The sequence below is a fragment of the Lethenteron reissneri genome, chromosome 44 (assembly GCF_015708825.2).
Source record: "Lethenteron reissneri isolate LAM-NWPU_2019-01 chromosome 44, ASM1570882v1, whole genome shotgun sequence".
Taxonomy (NCBI): Eukaryota; Metazoa; Chordata; class Hyperoartia; order Petromyzontiformes; family Petromyzontidae; genus Lethenteron; species Lethenteron reissneri.
Window position 1 is genome coordinate 280,600 of NC_083822.1, and position 19,839 is coordinate 300,438.

A 19,839-nucleotide genomic window follows, 5' to 3' on the forward strand; every position below is an offset into this window, starting at 1 on the left:
GGTGCTCATTCCAAATCTGGCATCAATTTTTGTCTATCACATCAGGTTTTTGAGATATCAAATATTGCATTTTCAATAAAAACTGCAGAAGAAAAATATTAAATAAATGTGGATATCTACATAAATGATATTATAAACACACTATCCTAAAAATACAGCACCATATTTTAACACTAAAGCAGTCACTGACTCGCAACAAGTTGCAATCATAAATGACAGTTAATTTCGGGTAAAATCAATGAAAATGGGGTATGCCGATAGCATAAAAATGAGATGTGATAGAGCAAATCTGAGATCAGATTTGGAATCAGCACCCTGAAATTAGTCTAAAACAGTCCAGGCCAGAAAAAAAATGTTTTTTTTTGTTGACGAGTGTTATCAAAGCTTTACTCCCCCCCCCCCCCGTGTCCTAAGCGTACATTGTCAGTAGACCCCCCATACGCAAGCGTACGCATTTGGGTTAACCCCCCCTCCCCCCTCCGTGCGTACGGACTGAACGGATGGCCCCTAATAGCAGGAAGCTGGACCCTGAGTGACAGCAACTGCGCGGGAGGACGGGAAGAAACGCGAGGTTCGGTGGGACTCCAGTCGGATTGAGGGCTCCCTCTTCTGGCCACGTCGTTAGCGCAGCCAGTGCTTGTGGTGTCGTCACGAACGCTGCGTTGTAACACGCCCCACTCGGACGGATCATTGCAACGGGTTTAGAGGTGCAGCACTGCCTCCCCTTCACAACTGCTGTTTCAGCATGTGCACGGTTGAGGTCTGTAAAATGATGAGCGGTCAGAGTCAATACGCGTAGCCTTTTTTTTTTACGAAACATGACAATACAATGTACTGTCATTTTTTTTCTTAAAGCCAATACATTGCGGTTTTGCCCTGGGGGAAAATCTGTGCCACGTTATGAATCCACATACATTTGATAGAATATTATCCACTTCTAGTTTGTGAATTGTGCCCAGACCAAAATCAGACAATTTATCGATAGACAATTTTCGTCAATGTGCAACAATTAAACGTGAGAAGGGGTATAATGGAAACGATGCCACTATTTGTCTATTTATCTGCATGAACACTGGAAATGCTAAATATTGTATATTGTACTTGCTGTTGCTTGATATAATTACGTACTATATACATACACAGGTGTTATAAATGTACACCTGCACTTGAGTTTTACGTAGTAAAACCTTGGGTACATTTACAACTAATCAATCTTAAGCCTATACAATACAATTTAAAGCTGGAATAAAAACCACGCACACACATGGATTGTGTAATGCCCTTGTCTAACATACCTGTCCTCTGAACGATTTTTACGAGCGGATGTTATGTTGCAAGCCACGCGAACTGACTTTACACGGTATGTGGAGTTGCGAGAGAGCGTCACACGTATTTGCGTCATCACGACATGGGCGGAAATGAAAAAGGCGCCGTCGGCGCCGGATTTGCGAATCCTTTCGACGCTGGTTTTGTCTCCACGTTTCGGGCTGGCCGGTTGTCTACCAGGCAAGGCCTTAAACAGGGACACGCCGATGCACTGGATCACGTGCACGAGCCATCGTGCCACCCCTTGTGCGGACAATGAAAACGCACCGACACTGCAACCTTTAAACTTGATACAAATTAAGTGAATCTTGACTTAAAGCTTTCGTGACTGCAGGAATTCATATTCTTTGGGTCTTTCGGTAAAGTCACGTAGATAGAAAAAATAACAATACAATAATACAAAAAATGACGTTTCGATCGCAATCGTCATCAGATTGAATGGCTTACCAAAAATCCATAAAGAAGGCACACCACTTCGTTCTATCGTCTCCATTGACTCACCCATCTACAAACTTGCCGGACTTCTGTCTGAGACCTTACAACCATTGACTGGTAAGACCACCTCATCTGTACTTAACTCAGCTCACTTGGTATCGTTAATTAAGGACATCTCACTATCTCCAGGTGATTTGCTCGTTAGCATCGATGTAGTATATTTGCTTACCAAAGTTCCCGTGCCTGACACCATTGCAATCATTGAAGATTTGGTCCAACAAGAACTGAATGCCGATGTACCGGCCCTGGTTAGACACTGCTTCACCAACACTTACTTCACCTGGAATGGAATATTCTACAAACAAGTTGAAGGTACCCCAATGGGTTTTCCGTTATCTCTAGTTGTAGCCAATGTTTTCATAGAAAATTTTGAGACAGATCCCATGCAGGCATCCACTCTACGTCCGTCCTAGTGGAAGTACGTAGATGACACGTTTGTCATCTGGCCACATGGCCTACCAGCTCTGAACCAATTCCTCACCACATCAATTCCATACACCTAGCCATCAAATTCACCATGGAGGTGGAAAAGGATGGCAAGTTACCATTCTTGGATGTTTTAATAGAAAAGATACCAGATGGCTCAATGGGATACTGTCTACAGGAAAGCCACCCATACAGATGCCTACCTAAAACCTGCCACCACCATCCATCCCAGAAGAATTCCCTCATCAAAACTCTACACGAGAGTGCTCGATGTATTTCCGACCATCACCACCTAGCCAGTGAACTGGAGCACCGTACACCAAGCCCTCAAGATGAATGGATATTCAGACTACACAATCCGTAAAACTATCACCCCAACCGTTGGGAAAGAACCACCTGAGGACCCAATCAAAACCATCACCTTGCCATACATAGCAGGGGTCACCAAAATATTTCCAAAAACATGAGCAAACACAAGATCCAGGTTCGATTTAACACAGTACATAAAATTCGTCATCTGATCCCATCTGTGAAGGATGTGATCCCTGACATGCAATACCCCGGCGTCTACAAACTAAGCTGTGTCTGCGGCAGCAGTTACATTGGGGAAACTAAGCGACATGTCTCGGACCATGTTCGTGAACATAAGGCAGATCTAAAACACGGTAGGACCAATACCTCAGCCCCGTGGCTGATCATTGTTTTAATGCGGTGGGCTCACACGAAATTGATTTCTCCAAGACGAAGGTACTCTGCAAGCCCACTGGCTATCAGCAAAGATTCGTTCATGAAGCCATCCAGATATATAGACAGACACAATTTCAACCGAGAAGATGGGTACAAACTTAGCAATCTTTGGAAGGCCGTTATATACCAGTTTAAGTTATAACTGGCTGTGATGTTTCCATCGTACCTTCCGATGTTAGCAGTTATTTTCGACTCTGATTTTACATTAACAGGTTAAATGCCTCACTTAACACAGCCGCCGTTGCTGGTGTCCTCGAGGTGGCGGCAGCTCTCCGATCTTCCACTGACAATGCAAATGTATAACTTTAAACATCACTAGCTCCGGCCACTTCTTTCATGACCCTTGGGCTACACCCATTTCAAACCTTTTTTTTTCAGCAGCTTTCCCCCTCTTTTTTATCCTGATGTCGATTGCTTATGTTGCGATCGAAACGTCGTGATGTATTATATTTTATTCACTTTTTTATTATTTTGTAATTTTTTTCTATCTACGTGACTTTACCGAATACAAATGGAAGCAGTTTTGACTGGCTGCATGATATTGACGGAGCCAGCAACTTTGAATGAATAATGCTCAATGAAAATGGGCCTCTCGCCTTTTCCTCCCAAATCAAATCAGCATCCACACCGACCACCGCAGCCACCCTCTTGCATGTAAAGGAGCACAAACTACTTGATGCCGAGGGCTACTTTTTGCATCTTTATTGTACATTCCCTGTGTATGTACAGATTATGTTACAGGTTTACGCAAGGCAGAAGCGGGTATTAGGTTTGGCTTATTCCATCCTGACAGTGTGAAACTCTTCCATAATGTATTTTCCAAAAAAAGCCAGATGAACGTCCAAAACACTACAAAAATGGAAAGTAAAATTGTAATTTTAATACAAAAAGAACCTAAGCGTAATTCAATTTACACGTAATAATTTACCAAAATAGGAACATAAAATGTACAACAAAATGGTAAGAATGCACATTTAATATGTGGTACTTTTTAGTTTTATTATTTTAATAAAGAGTAGGATATTAGCATGTGTATAATATGGTTATGCCTGCCACAATCACATTACGTCCACTCACTTGCTCTAGCCAACAACACATACCTTAGCCCATTAACCATTGACTCTACAAGCTGCAGTGCATACGGCCCACCCACCCATGCTAAGCACTACACTAAGACCTTCAATCTAAAACCATCACTTGCTTAAAAGTCCCACAGCAGCAATGCCCCTCTCCATCACCATCAATAAAAGAAATCCGCAGAAGCTAGCAAACCGTTAAGATTCGACTTCAGAACAATGACAGTTCTCACACGGGTTGTTTCATTCATCCCCCTTCTTGCTGCTTACTCATTTTCATCCAGATGGGAGTTGGCCCTCTTGATGCAAAGTCACGTGGCTGTCACGCTCTAATTTAATTCTAATTTGGTACCGATCGACATCAGTGATCAGTAAAAGGTCGAACCGGTGAGCTTAAAAGGTTGGCTCTTCCGCGGATTTCTGGACAATCCCCTTTCTCATCCGTCCCAATGGACTGGCATAACCTTTCGACCTTAACAGCGCCCGCTACTGGCTGCACATATATTAATTACCACGGTCAAGTGTAAAGGCAACACGACATGGTTAAGAACACGGTGTGTGTGTGTGCGCGCGGTATTATGTACTATAATTGTATGCCTAAAAAAAACTCCGCAATTGTTACAATACCACGTGATGCATTCAGATGTGTGCCCCCCACACCCATTATATGTACATTCCCTAATCTGCTTCCATAACCGCACTGCCAGCTGCTACTTCTTCTCATCGACTGTCATCGGAGGAAACAAAAAATATATATATACGCTTCATAATCCCAACTTCCAATTAACTTTTCCGCGAGAAGCCCACGACAAAAGCCGCTATTCGCGCGTAAGGCAATGACATACGACCGTCTAACTACGAGCGCGCCCCTACGCTTCAGTGGTAACGGGGGGGGGGGGGGGGGGGGGGCAGGCGGAGGCGCGCGGTTTCATCACAACAAACACAATGGCTCATTCGTCCAGGCAACATGTGGGCCCCCCCCCCGGGGGAAGGGGGTCAGGAGTGGCGAGCTGCAGCACACCGATTGGACGACACGTGCGCGCGCACCACACACGGCCACAAATTGGGAAGACTGGCAAAAAGGTTGAATTGCGACCACGGCAACAGCAATTAGTGAGGGTAATAATACAACATCGACAACAACGGAAGAGGCGACGTTCTTTTGCCGAGGACGAGCAGAAGGCACCCGCGGTTCCGCGGAGTTTGGCCGTCGACAGCGCCCGAGGCAACACGCTGCGGCAAAGCAATTCATTGATGCCCCCCCGCGTCGCCACCTGGCTTGAAGACGATAACGACACTCGCTTGCCGTAAAATAACGACGCGAAATAAATGGAATAAACTAAACAATTTTTTTTTTACATTTTAATGTTCCACTACGCCCTGTGGAGCGCAAAAAAAAAACATAAGCCCTATTTACTCGTGTTATATTTTAAATCAGATAGATTAAAAGCTTACAAAAAATACATGACGACGATACAGTACAAGTTACGGGTATTATAGCGACTATGACTAAAGGGGAGAAAAAATGTACGTATATGTCCAAAACGCCTCAGCTACCATAAGAATCAATTAATAAACAATTTTAAAAAATATCCCTGAAATGTGTACTTGCAGAAGAAGCCTTGCGACTTGAAGGCTCTCCGGGGGTTGCGGTGGGCTGACACAGAGCTATGGTCGGCATCAGGAAAACCGAAAGCGGCAGATTTTGAACGTGTGGCGAGTGACGTTGCCCGGTGGCCACTCTGTGGAACTTTCTGGAACATGTCGGGGCTCCACACCGCGTCTAACTTCCTTAACCTGGTACCCCAGACGTCCTGAAAAAAAGATCTTTGTACGAGCGAGCGTGCGGCTGGCATGGCAGAGGAGACGAGAGTACCCCGCCCCACAACCACACCATTTACGATGCCCCCCCCCCTTCTCCAACACCTTGCATAAATAAGGAAACCCACGCGCGGAAGGCACCGAGCGAGAGAGCGAGAGAGCGAGAGACGTGCTGTGTTAAACAAAGGCGTGGTCGACCGTTGCCAAGGCGGCTGGACGCTTGCAAAGAGGACAGCAGAGTGGTTGGGGAAGAGCCTATGTAGGCGTGTGTGCGTGCAAAGGTGTGCGCACTCAAAACGAGACTGTACCAAAGAATTAGTAAAAATAAAAATTCTAAAAACAAAATGGAAAATCAAGTATCTTTTCCATTAAATAATAAAAAAAAAATCTTGAGTGATTTAAGGCAAGTTAAACATATACAAAATGCTAAGTTTGAGATACATATGGAACAAAAAACAATACACGAATCGGAAAGATTTTCTTTAAGTGGTATCTTCCAGTCTAAAACAAATGTTTTCAATCGCGTACAGTGTGTTTGTTACTATTCACAGTCTCTCTCAGCTCCTAATGCAAAGGCTGAGCTCTGGCCGATTAGAAAAGGAGTACAAGGCAACTTGGGAGGATTATAATCAGGCTCCTGTGTCGGACAGAATGTTAAAGAACCTTTCAGCCATGCAAGTCCAGGAACCGTTGTCTTGTTACGTGACGAGTGCTCAATGAACCATCATGGCGTGAACATCGACTCCCTTGAAGCAGAACAGCGGACGGACCAATCCCACTATCGTTCGGCAACAACAAAATTTGGTGTCAAATATATTCTAGCGGATTATATTATTATTACTATATACCTACACTTATACATATGGCACTATTCCTGCAATGTGGTCAAGTCACAGATCTTCTCCTACAGTTACATGTCACGCGCTGCAATAAGCAGGAACCATCTTGGCAAAGAGACCATTAAAATCGAAAAAAAATTCCAAGCTAGAACCAAATTTTGTTTTGCTTTTAAAGTGGGCCCTATAATCTTTCTGCGAGGGCCTAAAAGAGCCCTCTCGTTACACATATGGCCGTAGTAAAACTAAGCAGCTAAAAAATGACATGCATCACGGAACGCCGTAAACATAAGCCCAGACAAGTTCGTGACACTCATGGAATAAGATCAACATTCTGATCAAGAGTTTTTTCTTACAAATGAGCACAAAGAGCTTCCTCCAATGAGGATAACCGAATCTAGAAAATATATGGCATGCCCATTGTTTATTTCTATTACCAGAGTGCAGCCTCATTTGCCCTGGGATGAACAATGATTAAGCGATATTGTGCAAAAGGGGTAAGGGAATAAAACCTGGATTATCTAAAAAAGAGATTTAACAAATTAAAATCTTTCACATGAAATAAAACAAAGAGGCGATTTCCCAGAGATATTCTTCTTCTTTTGGACAGGAAAAGGCTAACGTAGAGGGTAATGTGGGCAGAATACATGAAAAAACAATAATACAACTTGTTGAAATAAAACGTTTCAGTCAAAGAGCCTCAGTAAGTTGGAAATAAAAACTAATTCTGAATATCTAGTCAGATTTCTCTTTCAACCGGTCTTTTTTTTTTTCAACAAAGTGCTTTTTGTTTTAAATCGCATTTCTGCCAAGTGTCTCTACCAGGGCTTTCAAAACTGAAGCTTCGATGCCACAGCTCCATCCTCGTCGCCACACTAACCACTCTTCTCCATTCAAATGCAACTTGAGTCGAAATTGCACGTAGTCCACATCAGACGGCCGACTGGTACAATTGCAAGCTTGCAGCAGGGCGCGAGGCACAAGAAGTGGAGTTTGAGAAGCCCTTGCCTGTAGCGATTCACAATTACTCAAAGAAACCATCAACCCAGACTCAAAAGGCCACCGCAGTGCTCACTGAAAGGTTAGCTTTGGGGGGGGGGGGGCAGGTGGGGAGGAGCCGAGTTAACGTCACTGCAGCATCAGCTGCTTGAGGTTGTCGCGCAGTATGGTATCCCGCACGGCCTCGAAAACGTAGCGAATGTTCTCCGTGTCGATGGCGGTGGTGAAGTGGTGGAAGAGCGGCGTAGTGCGCTCGCGCCTCTTCGAGTCGAAGGAGCGCACCAGGAACCTCTGCACGTCCTCCAGCTGATGCGGCGAGCCTACAAAGTCCGGGAAGTAGTCCGCGATGCTCGTCATGCGAACCTTCTCGGCAAGCAGGTCCGTCTTGTTGAGGAACAGGATGATGGAAACGCCCTGGAAGGTCCGATTGTTGACGATGGTTTCGAAGATGTTCATCGACTCGACCAGGCGGTTGGTCTTGCGGTCCTCCATGAGCACCTGGTCGAACTCACTCGACGACACGAGGAAGAGGATGGAGGTGACGCCCTCGAAGCACTGGAACCACTTTTGGCGCTGCGACCGCTGCCCGCCCACGTCCACCATCTTGAAGGGGATGTTCTTGATGTCGAAGTCGTGCTCCACGATGCCCTTGGTGGCCTTGCGAGCAAGCAACACGTCCTGTCTGCTCGGCAGGTAGTTCTGTGTGGGGAGAACGAGGGAACAGCAGCAGCAGAGGGGAGGGTATTTGTCAAGCGGTGGCTCACGGTTCGTGCCCAGTGGCGCCCGCCCTGGTTCAGACTGCCGGTGTATTAACTGGATTGGCAGGGGGCGTTTAGAGATCTCGTGACGTTCTAAAAAAGATAGAAGGCCGTGTGTGCCTGCGTCACGGTCTAAACTAGAAAATCGCTCGCAAATTACATAACCGGCAAGGTGACTCGGCAGTGGAGTGAGCGGTTCACAATCAGAGGTGTGTCAGTTCAAGTCCTGGCTGGGTGTTTACAAGACCAATCACCCCTCTGGGGTTGATACAAATGACGACAACTCTGGTGGGGGAGTCAACAGTGGTTGTCCGATAGATAGATGCACCACCATCGAAATGTGGAGTTTTCACCACTGGCCCAGGGCTGTAAACAGGAGATGAACATATCCAGTGTCCGGCTAATCCCTACCCGACCAAGCCCCTGCCTGTGAATCTGTTTGTCTTGCTCAATATCATTTTGTGTTTCTGTTTGTCCCTGTTGAGGCTGATAAAATTAGTTCCAATTTGTAGTAAGTTTACACTGGTCATGCTATGGAGACATCCGCTGCTGTCACACGAATTTGATACTTTACCCACGAGCTCAAGGTCAGCAGTGGGGTTGAATGCCCACGCCGTTACTTACTCAAGAGTATGGAGAAAGTAGTGACCCGTGATTTGTCACGTACCACGTTAATTGTGCCACTGTCTCCATCACTCTTTCCAATTATATCATTTTAACTTTGGACTACCCAATATTCTGCCTGAAATATTGAATAAAAATAATCCGTAAAAACATGGCAAATGCTGAAACAAGGTTAACAAATAAAATTACATTTTTTATGGAAAAAATCTACAACATGTGACGTTGGTTTTCCATCATGAAAATTTATAAAATATCTGTGAAAGGTGTGACATTAAATGTTGGGTGGCCCCTAGGCCCGTTGCAGTTCACCCCATTGCAATTACACGATTTGTGGCAATTCAGGTCAAGGATTGGTTACTTTAAACATTGTGGCTAATGTAGCATCTCTAGTGGCTGCAGGGGTAAAGTGAACCTATTGTAGGTTTAACACGTAGGCTTTCGCGACCAATGTCATCCATAAGAGGTTTGTTTTTGGATTAGATAGCATAAATATATAAATGTGTCATTAAAACCCGCCACCACCTGACACAGCCAACTAGTAAGGGTTGTCATGTAAACAGAACATGCCAATTTGTCACTAGTACAGCACTAGTGTGTAGTATATAGTACTGTAGTGTATCGTGTAGTATACTAGAACAGCACATCTACGCCTCTATAGAAGGAACAAAACAGTTAAGACTTCTCCACAAATCTGGCTGTCGCCTGATGAAGCTAGTTGTAATTACTGGCAAAACGTCGTACTTAGATTGTAAATGTTGTGGCTTGGCTCTCCAACACACCGGTGTGCTGTACTAGTGACGAATTGGCACGTTCTGTTTTCGTGACAACCCTTACTAGTGGGCTGTCGGTGGGTTTAACGACCCATTTATATATTTACGCGATCTAAAAAAAAAAACCTCTATTATGGATGAACCTATTGAATACAGGAAATCTAGTGATGCTGATACTCACAATTCTACAAAGCAAGACTAAATTAATAATTTAATCTCATGAGGCAACGAGGTTGGGAGCCAAAGCTCCGAGTCCGATCTGACTTACAGAACAGCAGCTGGAAGAAGACAAGGGGAGAAGCGGATGGAAGCCACAGCCCAGGCCAGTGCTGTTTCCCCCACCCTTTTGCTTCAATTCAAAATTGGCCTGCAGGCGTTTAGAAATACTGTCCCAGAACCTTCATTTAAATTCCAACCACCGCTCGCTCTGTGCAGTCTGTGGGTAATCCTCCCCACACTTATGACATTCACTCTGCCCAACACGGCACATTTGTAATTTTCCTCTCTCTCGCCGAAGTGGCAGCCACCGCCACTACCACCACGCCTGCGACATACTTGGGTGCGGCTCTCTTCGGGGGTGCGCTTGTTTGGCAAAAACAAATACAAACAGGCTCGGGCAGACGCTATTGGGCAACGTGCAAGTTCAGTCGAGTCACGCGCGTGCGACTAGTTCGCGGACCGACTGGGGAGCCTGCCGGATTTGTAATCTGCAGCTAGATGGAACCGTGCACGCGCCGCTGTTTGTGCGCATGTGCCGCTCAGGGGTGTCATTTTGACAGGACGGCATCAATCATTGCCCTCTCAACGCACCTGGCACACGACGCTGCAATTCGATAAAAACAGACGAGATACATGGCCAGCCGTACATTATGTTTTTTACACTTTGGCCCAAAAACACAATTAACACGATTGAAAGCGTGGCCACATCAAGGTGTCAGGGTAAGCAATTATGAAAATTGGTCTGCTCCGTGCAGACCTGACCGCAGCATCGCGCAGCGAAATGAGGCAAGGTAATGCATGTTACCGGACACCACTTGTGGCATACGCCCTCTCGCTGCTGTAAAGCGCCAAACCAGAGATGGCTTTTGTGCTCTTTGTAGATGGTACCGATTTCCTTTAATGTCACATCACTGATTTTCATTTTGCAGAACCATTCAAGGCTGGCTGCACTTTGTAAAAAAAAAAATGTAAAGAGATACGACAGCACGATCCTCCTCGTAGCACCCTAATGAAAAGCTGTAACCGTGCGTTACGCCACAGCGTGCAACCTTCTTCGAAGTTAATGTTTAATTAAAAACAACTATGGCAACTATTGTGTGTGTGTGTAGGGCACCACTGCACGTGTCTGCACTTGCCTCTCACGGCCGAGCATTCTACTGGCGAACACACAAAGTCTCGATCATCATCATTGTGTGCTATTAGATGCTCAGCTTTGGTGTAATCGTTTTATGCCATGTCACTTAACTGCAGATGTTTCAGTTTTGCTATGCATTGAATGACCCACTGAGGCCATACTACACCATCAATGTTACTCTTTGTCCCAACGCTAAGCTCCATCCGAGCAGGTGTGCGTTCAATAATTATCAGTTGTGTAGATTATCTTCTACAATGACATCGGCAGGCACTCTCGGCCAACTGCTACCGACGCTGTAAATGTTGAAAGGGAATAGCGGGCAGAAAAAGAGAAACGGACACCGGTGAAGCGTTCAAGAGGATTGTTGTCAGGGTTAAAGTTCGTACACACAGGCTACTGGGCTACTTTTTTAGGCTTAGGCCTAATATGCTCAACCACTGAAATATCTTCCCCCAACACCTCAATTTCGAGAGTGGCCATTTTACTTTGCTCGCTCTTCACTTCTGGTGTTCCCTGCACCTTTAGCCTTGCCACACGACATGCAGCCGCCGATTTTTGTATCGCTCCATCTCCCCTCTTGCTGTAAAATGTGAAAGTGACCAACCACCCTGCACAATTCCCATGAATATAATCCTTCAGTATTTGCACTGCAGTTCTAAATCTGTTTGCCGATTTTGCGCTGCTGCTGCAAGTATACGCACACAAATCAACGCATTCAAAGTAAGCTTAATGTGTCCGTATAAGGAGTTGCTGACAAGAGACTATCTGCGGCTTGACAAGCCAAAACGCCAAGTGCCTTTCGACCAAACAAGCACAGGGTGCTCATTATTAACAAATGCCCTAAACAAGTTTTTGGACTTCCTCATACCTAAGGCAAGGTTCCGTTTCTGCAAAAGGGCAATCACTGCCGACGTTCACGAAGGGGGCGATGGACCGAGTCGAGCCCCGAGACTTAAAACTGGAAACCTTCCAACCGCGAATCCGGAAAAAGGCACAAAGGCGTAAATCGTAGATCCACATCACCCGGTAGCATTTACCGTGGCGGTCTCACCTCCAAAAGCCAAATGTTTACACGTGCCGCCCTGCAGGCCAAGTAAATAACGCCAAACAACGCCGCCGAGGCGAGAGGCAGCCTGCATTCCTCCAGCCGCCTCCAACGCGTGGTACTTTTGTCCACCGATTGGGGAAGCTCAAATTGAAGCCTTCGATGACTCGGTATGCGATTGAGCGGAGGCAGCGTTCTGGGTTTAATCGCGCTAAAAGCCCATCACGCCGTGCGGCCTTTGCCCATAACGAAGCTCATTACGTACTTAAGCAAACGTTTATTAAGTTGCACAACTGCGTCGTGCTAAACGCTGCAATCGGAGACCGGGAGTGGGGGGGCTGAACAACAAATTAAATTAGGAGAGTCTTCGAGCTACTTCGATTTAACGCAACTCAAACTTCGTGGGGGGGGGGGGGGGGGAATGGCGTTTTTGTGTTTTCGGCGGAAGTGGGGGAGGGTGGAGGATTGCAGGACTGCTGAGCAACGATTGCTCCAAGGAGGCATTTGGTTGCGTTGGTTGTGAGACTATAAACCTATTTGTCGGAGTAAATTCCTGTGACAGGATTGAAAATCCAATGCTCCGTTACATCAGTCAACAGAATGGCAGCCTGTGGGTTATCTCGCATCAACACCAGGTGCTACAGGGGTACACTGCGAGTCGATTGTAACTTGGTGCTTTCCTTTAAACAAAACGTTATTTGTGGTTCAAGGCCTTGATATGAGAATTTAACGCATTAAAGAATGCTTACGTCTCTAATGTCATGTTGTTCAGTTTTCTTTTCGTCAGACAAATACCCAAAAGCTGCCTAAAACCTTGCCTTCAATATTACTTCAAAAACAAATGTCAGAATTCCAACAATCTATTTCATTCTCCTATTTAAACTTAAATAAACTAAAATGAAGCACTTTTATTTCAGAAGTGTGCTGCTTGGTCCAGCAGATGGCAGGAAACCCACTGCGAGACACAGATCAGTGTTGTCAGCTATGCCTGCTCAACAGCTTACCCATTACATTCTCAACGGAGGGGATGCTGTGCATACACTGACAAATGTTATTATATTATTATTCCGCATGTTTACCCAGAGACCCGGATTCTCAAGAACTCTTTTTTTAGAAGGGTTCTGCCAGGTTTCACGCCGGAGGGGGCAATACTGCTATTTTAAATCCCAAGTAATTAGCATTTTAATGTTCAGGAATGGAATATTTGGTGAAAACCAGTTACGTTATTATTTTCTTAACTATCGAGGAAAAAAAACTGAGAAGCCAGAGGAAACTCGTGCAGAACAAGGGGAGAAGATCCACATTCCATGCAGAAAGATTTGATGCAGGAAACTTTTTGCTCCGAGGCACAAGTGATACCACCGCGCAAACCCTGCGCACCCTGTGAAAAATGTGGATGTGTGTGATCTAATGTATACGGTTGGAATGAAGTACAATTGCAGTGAATGATGACCACTTACCATCTCCCCAAGTCTGTCCAGGTTATCCAAGAAGTACTTGACCGATTCACCCTGTGCAGAAAGAGCAGGGGTTGTGGAGGAGTGGGGAGAGGGAGGTTTGTGGGTGGGTGGGGGTGAAAGGGTGGTAGAGACGGGAGTAGGGGTAGGCGAGACACAAAACACAACTTTATAAAAATGCCCACAGCATAAATTCTACTGTACACGCTAAATTAAAAACCGCTCAAGTATGCGCACACACTCAGGCAGGCACACAACATAATGCTTCAGTGAACTGATACAGGGAGTGGGGGTGGGGACTCAAGTTTTTAAAACCTTTGTACAAACAGATGAATTATATATGTGCGCACACGTTCACAAGCAAGACCACTTGGCCGCCCCAGCATTGTGGCTTCCACATCCACGCACAAGTCTACCACAAGCACAGATCCAAAGCTTCCCAATAAGATTTGCATTGCATTTGTCACATATTATTCCTCCCATCTCCACGAAGGTCAAGGGCAGCCCCCCCCCCCCTTCTTTAATTAAAGCAAACAAAAAGGCACACGTTTTTCCAATTTCCATTTCCCTCCCATTGGCCGAACGGGCCTTTATTTTTGGGAACTCGATGAGCACTTGCACATGTAGCACGGCCGCGCGAGAGCGCCCCCCCTCCCCTTCCCCGCTGAAGGGCTCCCGCTCAGTCGCAGATGCTGACACGTCTGGTAAACACAGTAACGGCAGAGAGGGTTTACACGCGGAGAGGGTTTACACGCGGAGAGAGTTTACACGCGGAGAGGGTTTACACGCGGAGAGGGTTTACACGCGGAGAGGGTTTACACGCGGAGAGGGTTTACACGCGGAGAGGGTTTACACGCGGAGAGGGTTTACACGCGGAGAGGGTTTACACGCGGAGACGCGCCCCCCTCGCCCCGGCGTAGACAAGCCACAAAACAAGAACCGTTTTCATCTCGCGGCATAAAGTTTTAAACATTTTCAACAAAAGTAATTCCCGTAACCGTGAACGAGCAAGTGTTGGTTGGATGGTCTTCCGTCTCTACCGGAGGTTAAGAGCCAGCGGTGGGAAATTCCACGGTCTCAGGATGGGGACGGAGTCTTAATCCACAAGGAGATGACTCGGTGATCTTCACAAACAAGTGCAGCTTCATGAATGACAATAATGTATTTTATTTAACCAGGAGAGCTTCAAATAATCTTAAGACTTTTTAACAGGAGGTCATGAATTTGAATGGTTTCGCTAATACCATTAATGAGTGTCTGGTCTTATTAATGAGTAATAAACACTCACAGCTCTGCAACTCATTCAACAATTTATTTCTGTATAACTAACTTCTGGCCACATCGCAGCCAAAATCTACAATAATTGGTATTCTCAGTCTCCCATTCAAATACTGACGATTTGCAATTCTGCTGAGCTTGCAAGATCTGGTGAGATTGGGTGGAACACTCATCACCCAGGCTAGAGGGATGAGAACCAGCATGAAATATCACAAGCCCAGGTGCTCCACTAAATATGCTACATTGTAAAACATTACATACGCTTACACATTTATTTCTACTGTTACTTAATTAACATGGGGGTGCCACGGTGACAAAATGTTAACCACCGTGCCTGGTATACAAAGCATCATGGGTTCAATCCCGACTGATGCCTGTATATTTGGAGTTTACATTCTCTTTGTGGTCGTGTGGAATTTTCTCCGGTCCTCCGGTTTTTCCCTCCACATCTATAATCAACATGTATTTAGAGTATTTGGCTGCTATAAATTTGCACATGATACGCCACTTCGTTGGGCTATCATTTGTGGCCAGGTCAAAAAGAGCTATGAAGCTCAGTGGACCTTACCTGGTAAAAAAAAAATGCTATCTTTTCACAATTAAAATGACTAACTGATATTTTTACATGACGCTTTGAGTGCTAAAACACTCAAAGTGCCAGGCTGGATGTTTTAAAAAAATCAATGTTTCATTCCAGTGGCAGAGAAAGCATTTTTGGCAGTATGTGGGTCATAAAAATCAACAAAAAATTACATGCAACTATTTTGAGATGGCTCTTTTTCTCCTGCACTTCTCTGAAATGTAGCCATCTAAAATGAGCAACCAACTCCTTTAATTTATCACTTTAAACATTTACTTTTGCCCTGCCAGCAAGGCATGAGACCTATTTAGGAATGAAACACAAGCCCCTAGATGCAACAGAACAAGTTCTCTCTTGCCAAGAAGCACGGCAGATATGGCATTGCTCTGCCCCATCTAATGCCAGAGGGAAAATAAGCTCTGAATCAGGCATCTCAATTTAGTTTAAATACAGCTATGTTTAAATAACTGCAGGCTTGTCAGATAAACCCACATTACCACCCACCTTCCCAAACCTTGTGTAAATAAACCCTTAAATACTCTGGTAAATGAACATGATTCATAGGTGGACAGTCAACTAGTCACTGAAAATAGTGCTTCCAGCTTGCACAATTCATTTGGATTGAACAACACACTAAGATGTACATGGCATGCAAAAAAGCTCTTGGCCTTAAATCGGACCACCAGATCCAAACAACTGCATGTTTGGCGATTTGGTCGTTTAAGAGGACAGGCGAAAAAAACTGATATCATGCGGCCAGCCAACAACATTCAGGTGCCATGCATCTCTGCATGTTCTTGATTGTATTCCAGCCTGCTCTGTCTTTTATTCTGTTGGAATGGGTTTTCTCGTCATTGACAGATTTGAATGACGTAATTAATTGCGAGAGGATATGACACATTGCATCCATACGAGTGAGCGTGTTTATTTGCGTCGATGTACAAGAAAGTTTGGAGCAGTTCCGCACTGCGCTACAAAACCGATGACCTGAGTTCAAATCACAGCCACAACCAATAACCAATATCAGAAGTGGTCCTGGGCCTCCTCTAGGTTGACGCAAACTTAAATGTGCATATATCGGGACTGCTTATGGGCCTCCTTTAGGCCAACTCAACCTTAAAAATCCGTACTGGGGAGACAGGCATGTACGTGGTGCTGGACCACAGCTGACGTGACGTGCTGACCTCAATAGACGCTTGCTAACAACGCTAACTGCAACAGTCTGTTTAAGGTTATGTAGGGGAATTTTTGGTCTCTGTGTATAGCTAAGGGGAGAAGTTAAATAATGGGCTGTACTGTGGCTAATGTTATTGCAGCTCTCAACACTGGTAAGAAAAGTATCTGTTTTGACAGCGCAGATTGTATTTCGGAAGCAAGCACGCTTGCACAAGACAATAAGATGGGGGGGGGGCAGGGGGATCAGAGACTGGGGAGGGGAACGCAGGCATCACGGAACGCACGGAACTCATGCACGCACACAGGCAGACGAAGGATGAGGAGGGGGGGCGGCGAGGCAGAGCCCCCCCCCTCTCCACACACACGCGCAAACAAGCGCACGGGCCGCGTCGCCTTCGGTGGTTAACACGCCCCGCCGCGGCCAGATCGCCCGATGCATTATTAATCGTCGGCTGCCGCCCACTTGCTGCATCATTTGGCAGAGACGGCGCAGCTGGTGGCAGGGGGGGTTGGTGGGGGCATCGCTGCAGCGAGATGGCTGCGTTGTCCAACGGGAATGGAAGCAACTCTTCCTCCTCCCCCGCCGCTCCCTCTCCACTCTCTCCCATTTCCTGCTCGTTACGCGCGCCTTTGCGCAGCTTGCCAGCTCAGAGGGGGTTTTTTTTCGTTCCTCCAGATGCTAGAAGGTGGTGGGGATTTGTGGCTTGTCGATCTGGAATTCCACACTGGAGTTATTCTTCTTCTTCTTCTATTCCTGAAGCTCCACCGTGCAGCCAACATGTCATATTCCGGACGTGAAAACATCCACAAGCTTACGTACATTTTGACAGTACATGTATATATGTATGTATGGCCTGTTCATCACTGCAGTGCTGGATGAGAGCTTCCCCATGCTGTGCAGGCAGTGATGGTTATTTAACCATACTTTACCTTGCTGGCGAGTGGAGGGTGAAGTAAAGAACGATAGAGTGTGTTTTACTGCCCCCTGCTGTCAGCACTACCTACTACAGCCGCTTTGTATTGGGTCGTCACCCATAGAAACCACTATCCAGGCTCAACTTTCCTTAGCTTCCTCTGGCATTAAGTGGCTATTAAACAATACAAAGGTTAGCATTAACCTCTGTATTGTGGAGTTTTTAATGAAGTTTTTTCACACGTCAGCCAATTATCACTCCACTGCCGATAAAGCGAGCACCGGTTTGAGGGTAACACTCACGCAATGAGAAGATTCTGGCTCCTGCCATGGATTGTGGAATTTTAACTTCTGGCTCGGGTCCACAAAGAAAGACGAGCTCCCATCCCTTTGCTCGTTCAGAGCACGCAGTCACTTTGGACTCAGTCTTGCCTTTTCATACCTTGTCTGCAATGGCCTTGCGGGGGTTGGGTTATTATTGCCGTTTTCAGTATTAAAAAAAACAACTGTTTTGAAAATACAAGATGTTTAATTGTTTGTGTTCTGCAAACTCCAGTGGGTTTTGACGAATGGCCTGGAGATTTTTTGAAACACCACAACTTGGCAACACAAGTCACCAGAAGCTGGCGGTCGGCCCAGAAGCACAGTCGTATCAACATCCACGGGGGTAGCGGTTGGGATAAGGAGAGCGAGCTGGGGGGGGGGGCCCAGCAGCTCGACTCGCTCACAACCCCAACAGCTGACGTCGGACCCAAAACGGCGTAACAAAAAACCGGAAAGAGGGGAGTTTCTAGCGGGGTAGGGGGGGGTGTATGGGGATGCTGGAGGGCTATATGTGTATAGGGGGCAGGGAAGCTTTGTGTCAAGACAAAAGAATATGCTTCTCAGAGCATCGCTTGCTCTCGCAGCAACGTTTCACTTTGGTCGACGATTTCCAGCGGTGAGGACGCAGTCTTCGGCAGAGTCGCACCGGCACGGGACGCCCCCCGCCCCAAGCCTCAATCAAGCGACGCCGAGTCTCGACGCGTCAACAGAGGAGCGCACGCACGCACACCGCCCGTGTACAGTGCTGTACTCGCCGCACACGGGGCTAAATTGGGACGACGTTTGGAAGGGCCTGCCCCTTCTTCTTCTTCTTCAACCCCACCCACGCCTCATCCCGCCCACCACCACCCCCATCGCTTGACTGAGCGCCGGCAGACCGATCTGCAAAGGGGCTGAATCATTTCCTGTGTTGCTCCAGATTCGAAAAAGTCCGGAGAACATCTGTAGCGCTGGCAGCTAGCCGTGTGTGAATGAACCACAGACAGACCGACCGACAGGCAGGCAGGGAGACTGCCTGCCATTGTTCCCAGATACGGTCGAGGCGGACACACGCCACGGCACAACGAGCTTCTCTATTTCGCTTGCGGGCGTCGCCGATTGCGTTTTTTGTGCGACCGTGGTGCAATGACGGAGCGAAGTTTCGGCCCTCCTCCCCAGCACTCGGCCTTTTTTACGGGAGTCACGGCTGCAAGCACGGCCACCTTTTAAGCAAGGAGAGAAGAGCGTGAAGGAAAGGAAAACAAAAACCAACAACCTTTGCTCCCCATGTTGCCTTCATGGAGTGCTCGAGTTAGTGAAGGCGACGTTGTGGCTGCAGCACACAACTCACAATCACAGGTTTACGACGAGCTTAAATCCCAGTCAGAGGTCGGCTCAACCAAATCACATCTCTGGGGTTGATAAATCAGCGCCACATTGTGGGGAAATATACATTGGTTGTACAATGGGTAAACATCACCCCGTCATGGCAATGTGGAATTTCCACTGCTGACTCAGGAGCCGACAAGTTGAGCGGATGGACACTTTGACGTTGCCCGCTCGGGGCAGTGTTTGTTAATGAACAACAGGGTTGAATATTCTTAACCGGTGTTTCCAAACCACTATCTTCATACACACACGCTCACTAACCATATTTCAGAATGGTAGGAGCAGAGAGAGGGTCATTGATGGCCATGTTCAACGCAGCGATTTTCACAGAACTTTAGAAAAACAGGCCGTTTTTTTTTTAAAGACGACTTCTGGCAATAGCCTAGGAATGCGACAACTCATTGCTGCCTCCCACAAAACAAGCCAAGGCTCAGAAGATGGCTTCTCTATAGACCCCGGGTGGCTG

The 19,839-nt window shown here is 46.4% G+C and overlaps 1 protein-coding gene across 1 annotated transcript in view; it reads right to left on the reverse strand.

Moving 5' to 3' along the window:
- Positions 1 to 3,671: 3,671 nt before the first annotated feature.
- Positions 3,672 to 19,839, reverse strand: part of LOC133353633 (guanine nucleotide-binding protein subunit alpha-13-like) — a 41,155-nt gene continuing 24,987 nt past the window's right edge. The window contains exons 2-3 of the mRNA XM_061570023.1: positions 13,738 to 13,788; positions 3,672 to 8,425 (exon numbers count right to left, since the gene is read on the reverse strand). Coding sequence (XP_061426007.1) covers positions 7,856 to 8,425; positions 13,738 to 13,788 — 621 coding nt within the window. The 3' untranslated portion in view covers positions 3,672 to 7,855. The remainder of the gene's footprint in view (positions 8,426 to 13,737; positions 13,789 to 19,839) is intronic.